This window comes from Cynara cardunculus (genome assembly GCF_001531365.2).
Source record: "Cynara cardunculus var. scolymus isolate 2C chromosome LG 5, CcrdV1, whole genome shotgun sequence".
NCBI lineage: Eukaryota > Viridiplantae > Streptophyta > Magnoliopsida > Asterales > Asteraceae > Cynara > Cynara cardunculus.
Window position 1 is genome coordinate 3563755 of NC_037532.1, and position 8148 is coordinate 3571902.

General features: G+C 36.4%; 1 protein-coding gene across 1 annotated transcript; it reads right to left on the reverse strand.

Moving 5' to 3' along the window:
* Positions 1-1886: 1886 nt before the first annotated feature.
* Positions 1887-7779, reverse strand: LOC112511973 (nuclear speckle splicing regulatory protein 1-like). Its single transcript, XM_025117732.1, has 5 exons — positions 7669-7779; positions 6194-6366; positions 5364-5486; positions 4030-4248; positions 1887-2461 (listed from the first exon to the last, which is right to left on the reverse strand). The coding sequence occupies exons 2-5, from the start codon at positions 6350-6352 to the stop codon at positions 2063-2065; spliced, it is 900 nt and encodes a 299-aa protein (XP_024973500.1). The 5' UTR covers positions 6353-6366; positions 7669-7779; the 3' UTR covers positions 1887-2062.
* Positions 7780-8148: the final 369 nt, after the last annotated feature.

Consider the following 8148-nt stretch of genomic DNA (forward strand, 5'->3'; position numbering starts at 1 on the left):
TCGTAAATGGTATGAAGGTCTTGTGAAAACCGAGTTATGATGTCAATAATCCTGATTGAACTTAACTATCTTATTCTTGAGTTGAACATGATTATTATGCCCAAATCTAGTATGAAAGGTTGGGCTAAATCCAAGTTAGATATCAAATCGAGTCGAATTTAAGCTCGTTATTTGACTTGGTCCATTTTTTACGTGTCTCTGGTTCATCAGTTTTCGTTCTTCGTTTGCGAATCTCTGTATATTGCCATTTAGTTCAACTTGTTAGAGGGTCTTCAATAGAATCTTTAAAATAGATGAAATAGAAATTTCACAAGTTTTATTTTATTTTATAAAAAGTTGGTCTTCTCGGCCGTCAAAATGGATTGTTGATAAGCATTTTCAACCCGGTAAGCTCTTACCGGGTAAGAGTCTCTTCCCTCACTTACCAGGTAAGGCTATCGCTCCTTGCTATGTCTCTTACTGAGTAAGATTCTTGGTCTTTGTCAAACTCAATCAATAAGGTAAGTAATGTCGATAACGCTTACTTGATAAGTGTTTAATAAACGATCCCTGATTTTAATAGAAGTTCCAAATTATCTTCCAAAATAGAGAAAGAAGGAGATAATCATTAATTGTTTTTCACTTTTTTTCTATTCCCAACCAAAAAAAAGTGTAATTTTTGTTATATTTTCTAAAAAATTTATTGAATATTTTTAATATTATAATCAATTATAAAATTTTCAAAATACAGAAATTATTAAAATTGAATATAATTAACTTTTTAATTTTCTTCCTTCCAAAAGAAATGTTAAATAATTATAGCTTTTCTTTAGTCCAAAACTAATTTTGGAGATTTCTCTAAATATAAAGACGTTTTAGAGATTTTTCAAAGTATGAAGAATTTTTTATTTCCTTTTTTTTAAGAACAATTTTTTTTATTAACCTGGATATCTAACCCGATATACGAGGCGATCAATATGCAGGACGACCGCATGCTTTGCACGTAGCCTAGAGTCACCGCATTTGAACCTCCGTGGCCGTAAAGGAGATTTTTGTTCCTCCTTGGATTTGAACCTGAGACCTCCTGTCATTTTTGACCTTTGGATCCAAGCTCAAACCAATCAAACATCACCATTGTGGTTTTAAAGAACAATTTATGGTTTAGTTAAAAGGATCTTCCAAATGTTTAAATATCATGACTTACTTTTAAACTTTCAATTAAAGCCAATCTAGAAAAATTGAAACCACATCAAAAAAAGTAGAAGAGTAAAATGCATACATGACCATGAAAAAAAAAAAAAGTAAAGCAATTAGGGGCCGTTTACTAAACGTTTATCCGGGTAAGCGCTTAACAAGTCACATTACCTTAGCGGATGAATATATGATAAGGACCAAGAATCTTACTCGGTAAGAGCGAGACAAGAACCAAAAGTCTTACCCGATAAGTGAGAGCGACGACTCTTACCACAGTAAGTGTTTACCAAGTAAATTGTTGCATACAATGTCGTTTTGGTGGACTAAAATCTCACCTGGTAAAGTAAATGATAGTTTTAAATTTTATCGGTACGCGCTTACCGGGTAAGTGTTTGGTAAACAGCCTAGTTCCATAAGAGCTTTGATTGTGCAAGAACGTGAGGGCGCATTTGATGTCTAAAGTACATGGGACGCGACAGTGACAAAAAAAAAGTCTCATGTCTGGCATAACATCGAACAAGAACATGGTAGAACAAAAGGTCATTTATAGGCAAACTGGTCATTTCTAACGGTTTTCTCGTTTTATTCAAACTACCAAACGCAAGATGGAAAATTAGTCCAGTCTTATATTAACCGTACCAAATACTGAACAGATAATTAGTCTCATACCACACTCGTGTCTAGTATTGCTTACCAAACGCTACCTTAACAAACACAAAAATTCATCGGGCCAAGATTAATAGATAGAGAACCAAGCACAAGTACACAGATGAATAAACTCCACTACCCAAAACCATATATAGATATGAGCATGACACCAATCCAGAAATCTTAACACCACAAGATCATATTTCCCCTTTCCAGAATTCTATAACATTCGTCGTCGAACCTACACATTTACCTTTGTTTTCTTTCGTGCAAGAAACCGCTCTTTTGCAGCAGCCAAAGCATCCTGGTTCCTTTTATGATGATCGGTTGGCGGTTGAGCTGTCACGCCTTCGGTTTCAGATTCTTGCTTTTGGGAATCATTCAAGACTTCTTGCTTACGAGAATCCAGAACGGGTTTTGGTTCAACCGATTCAGATCTTTCCTTGGACCCAGCAGCAGATGGTTCACCCTGGTTTTCTTCTCTCGAGTTCACTTTTGACGGGAGACTTTCATCTGATTTGCGAATCTCTGATTCCTCTGTTTGCTTGGTGGGCTTCGTTGCCTTGCCGTCTTCTGCTCCAAAGGCGACGTTTTTTGACAGATTGAAGTAGAATTCAGTCATATCACCCTTCTTGGTTATCTGTTGCACCAAAATGTAAATTTGGACACAAATTTGAATCAGAAAAGATGCTTATTTTTGTGGCATAAACCAAACCAAACTGAACAGACCTAGTAAATGGTGTAGAAGAATGTAGATAGAGGAAAATGGTGTAAAAGAAAACATATGGTTCAAAATAAGGGAACTTGTTAACAAAATCAAATGCATCTTTTTCTTGGATAGTAAAAACCCGTGTATACACACACACACACACACAGAGATATGAGGATACACATACACACATAGGGCATAATCAAATGAGAACCTAGAAAATGTTGAGGATCTGTGAAAACCAATTTCAACTGTTCAATGAGGTCTCGTTTGGTTTGCAGGATTGGATTGGATTTGGAGGCATTTGGAATTGAAGTAATGAAGTCCATTCCTGTCCTATGTTTGATTTGAAGGATTTCCTGAGATTTCAACAAATTTCGGATTTTGAAACCATAGGGGTGGTTGGCATTTCAAAAGATTTGTATGTAAAAACACTTGTTTTGTAATAATCAATTGATAAAAAGGTAATTTAATTATTTTGTTAACTTTTTATAATTTGTTTTTATAAATCATTCATAAAGAATGGAACTCAATTCCATTCCAAATCCTACAAACCAAACACACCAAAGATTCTAAATCCTTCCACAAAATCCAAATCCCTCAAAAATATTCTATCAAACCAAAAGGACCCTGAGTTTCATCGAAGGATAGGATTCAAGGTATTAATTCACATTGTGAAACTACACATATTTCATTGGTTCTCACGATTCTCAACATTTTTGAGGTTCTCATTTGTTTATGCCCATTCACACACACTCACACACATATATTATGGTTAGGTTCCAGTGAGAACAACCTATTTTCGTGAGAATGTGAGAAAAGGTGAAGATACCTTTATATCGTGTGAAGGTTTGTAATAAGACCTGTAAAGACACCCTTATATTTACAACCTTCGTACAAATATAATGTGACCTTGAATACACATTTGTAGGTTATTTGAAGGTTACAACATTCATACAATGCCATCTTCTTGTGAAGAAGAAAGACTCTCACATGATCCTCCCCCCCCCCCCTTTCTCTGTATATATTATGTAAATACATATATATACATATATATATATATATATAGAAGTAGGTTCATACGAGAATGGTACCTATTTAAGAAAATACGAGAATGACAAAAATAAGTATAAAATCACATATGATTTACATTAACGACCAAAAAAAGTGTGCGGGCGACCCTATGTCCACGTGGCAAGGTCGCATGGCAAGGTCGCGTGAATCACATGTGATATTGCACGTGATGTTAGTGTAAAATCACATGTGATTCGCATTCTCTTATTTTCTTAAATAGGTACCATTCTTGTATGAACCCGACTCTATATATATATATATACATATATATATATATATTGAAGTTTATGTTGTGTTACTAGCAATGCATCAATACATTAATGGGGTCCAAGGATAAACTTTAGGTATGACATCAATCAGATGTGTAAGCATTCCATTCTACTGCAGGATAGCACAAAAACACAAAAAGAAAAAACACAACTTACATCTTCTTTATCTTCCCGAAGTTGACGCAATCGGTCTTCCTCCAACCATTTTGCCTGCTCTGCAAGTTTCTTTTTGTAGGCACTGGTAACGAACTTGTCCTTGTCTGCAAAAAGGTGGTCTTCTTTGGTCCTCTCTTTGGCAAGTTTTCTCTCGTATATTATCTCATGTTCTCGTTCACGCACTTTCGCTTTGTCCATCAATGCTTGAATATACCTTGGCTGTAACGGGGAATACACACGATCAACAAAGAAAGATGAAGGCATATATGAGTGCTTCCTTACCTTCAATCGGATTTTTTTAAATCTACCCTTCTGACAAGAACGCTCTGCCTAACAGAAGAATGACTCTTCCTAACACAAGATTGCCGGGAAATTGTCCAAAATAACCATTTTTGATACCCCTCCATTTCACTTATAGGTGCTTCTCTAGATATTTACCAAAATAGCCAAGATTACGAGAGCAGCACTTTAGCAACTTGAAAAATCCACTTTTTTATTAATATGATATTTAAACAGCAATTTCTCAAGTTCCTAAAGTGCTACTTGCAAAATGTTGACATGGAAGTGTCACTTACGCAACTTGCTAAAGTGCTACTTACCAAACTTGCTAAAGTGCTACTTGCCATGTCAGCATTTTGCAAGTAGCACTATAGTAACTTGCTAAAAGGTTAATTTATGAATATTAAGGGGCTGTTTGATTCAGATCGAGGAATGAAAAAGGGAATGAAATGAAAATGACAGGGAATACCAGAATAAAAATGGGAATGACTTTTCATCCCCCCTGGTTTAACCTGGAATGAAAATTTGGCCTATTGGGGAATGAACCCATTATATTATATAAATCCAAACACTTTCTTTTTTGTCATTCCCGTTGATCACTGCTTAATACCTCTAACCAAACACCCCTTAAGTTCATAAAAGGTAGATTTCACGTTGCTAAAGTGCTAGCTATTTCGGTCAAATGTGTAGAAAAATGGCTATAAAATGAATTGAAGAGTCTAGAATGGCTATTTTACACAATTTCCCCAAGAATGCCTCGGTTTGTTAGAAAGTTATTTTCCTGGATAACCCGCCGATACTCGGTACTTCTCAAATGATGAGAATTGGCCATTTCCAAATGTCAACCCACAACCTGCAGCTTAAGCTAGGTCCGAGTTGTCCAGCATGATTATTGATTAAATTTTCATTACCAGATTGTCAATGCTTACATTTTTTAATAATTACAATTTAGATATACACAAACAAATCACCTAAAATATTATGGGATTTGAAAGTTCATATCACAATATCATTATAAAAAAATACTCGCAAGTATGCAAGAATATATATGGTACCTTTCTCTCCTGTCGATCTTGTGCAACAGGACGAACTGCCTTCTCCTTCATTTCATCGTATACACCATCATAATCGAATACAGATGGATCCTCCTCTAAGGCTTTCTTATGTTGCTCCTCTACCTAGACAAAGTAAAGAACTTGCATGATAAGTTAAGGAAACCCAAAAAGGAATTTCATTTCCATGGCTCACTTACGGCCTGTTCGTTAATAGTTTAATGAGCTTAATGGGACTCACAGCTTAGTCAATCCAGCTATACATGACTGTTTGGTAGTCAGAGACGGACCCAGCATGGTGCCACCAGTGGCACGTGCAACCGTATTATTCCTCCGTCAAAGGGTAAAAAAAATTAGGTTCATGAAAGGTGCAACCATATTAATTTGTTGTGTCACCGTATGTACTTTGAAACTACAATAAGAACAAGTTTTATTTGATAGAGTTGGTTTGCAAGGCTTTTTTTTCCACCCCAGACCCGAGTTCGAATCCTATTAGTGTCATTTTCTTAGTCAAATTGTGCCACTACTTCAAATTTTTTCCCTATATATGTTTCTTATAGTCTAGTGGTGCCAATGTTTGGGTCCGTCCCTGTTGGTAGTAGCTTAATGATATAGAAAGTGGGTTGTTAAATAAGCTTCTAGGAGGAAGCTTTATGCAGAAAGCCAAGTTTTTTCCAAACCTGCCCCTCCCAATTTAATAAACACGCTCCTTTCCATCTACGGAAAAACTCTCCCAAACAAAAAAAATTCTCCATCTATACAGACAGATTAATCCACACTGACAACTTTATCCATGTAGAACTTAATGCAAAACCAACCAAACAGCCACTTACATCCTTGAGAGCCTTGTTCTTGCTGGCTTGTCGAGAAATTTCTCTCTCAATATCATCTTCATCGTCGTCACCAAAACCAGGTGCCACAGGGCGAGGAGGTCTGGTGGGTTGCTTTTTTTGTTGGGAGGACTGGACTCTTAGATTTAATCCGTATTTCATTTCACGTTGTAAGCCTGCAATGGAAATACAACTATAGATAATCTGCATAAAAGAAAACTAAACCATCAACTCACACAAACCTCTAGTTGTCACTGCAACCATCTTAGAAACATAAACACACATAAAAAATTATGCACATTTTAGGTCCAGAGTGGAAATTTTCTGAAACACAGCTTAACATCTTTTTATATGGCAAAAGCAGCAAACACAGTAAGCAATACAAGAACACAGCCAATATCTAGAGGGTACCAAGGGTAGGGTAAAGGAACTGGAAATCATTAATGGTGACTGGTTTGATGCAATGGAATGGGCCATTAACAGATATTGGATAATGCAGCATCCCTGAAAAAATCGGGGAGAATGAAACTCATCCCATTTCAATTCCCTGGCATTCACATTTTCATTCCCTAAAACGAACCAAGCACCCCCTAAGATCCCAAAAATAAAGGTTCAGTCTATTTCATATGGGCATATCAAATTTCCTTTTTGTGCATCCATCTACTTGATGTGAGAACAATTGAAGATGTGATGGTTGGTCTTTTCACCTGATTTCAGAAGAAATGAATATGGAACCACAAAAATGAAGAATGCATGAAAAAGGTGTAACCAATGGAACCTAGACCTATCTTCCCTAGACTAAACTAAATACTAATACAGAAAACATGCTCTGTCATACTTCCAACTCTTGCTTTAATACATGTATATACCACGAAAACTACAAAGACGCATAGAATAACCATCAGATGTGGCTGTAGACCCATTCCGAAAGGTACTAGCACCCACCCAAGCCTTCATTTAAATACAATTAGCTATATCTATGCAAAACCTGCAACTTAAATGCAGAATGGTTCATTCTCACAATCTGTGTGCTCTTTTGAAGAACATGATCAGAGATGATATGAATGCTAAACCATAACATCGTTTTGGGGTTTAAACTCAATTAGGGCAAACAAGGTTTGCAGAACAATAGAATAGAAATTCACAAATCACCAGGCTTATTATTGTAGAAAAATCTGTTCTCCAACCAAGTAATCGGAATTTGCGAGATTATTTGACTGCTCAAGATGGAGTCCAGTTTCAACTAAGCATAACCACAAACACCTGGTGGGCAGGAGGATTCAACAACTGAAAGACCGACCATCCAAATAAATACACACAGAATCTTGTGCAACTGAAGTGGATTTTTACCATATCAAATGAAAACACAAATTAGGATTCAACGATATGAAAATCAAAACAATATGCATACAGGATCCCATCAACAAACTCGAAAGCTTGGATTCATAAGGAGACTAATACATTAAGGGAAACCATACCTTTTGCTATGCACGTTCGATAGCCCCACGAGAATATTAGGGTCGCCGGAGAAGTGGCCGCGGAATTCGAATAACGGACCGCCGGTGATGGGAGGGAAATCGAGTCGGTGCCGTCTCAGGCGTTGTGACATATACATTCCCCTTTTTTAGTGGTCTTCGATATAGTTTTTTGAGAACTTGCAGTTTGGACCCTGTACTTAAGATTTATCACAATGAAGTCCCTCGAAGTGTATTCTAATATGCGACGTAGATTCTCTAAAATTACTTTTAAATTTTGAAGTCTTTAAAAATTATGAAGTAAACTACAAATTTGCTTCTGAATCGTTTACTAAACAAGTAAGTATTTACCGGATAAATTTCCTCATTGGATGAACATGAGAAGGATCAAGAATTTTACCAGTTAAAAGCGATGAGAATGATGGAGAGTCTTACCCGATAAGTGATGATGACGACTCTTACTCAGGTAAGCGCTTACCCACT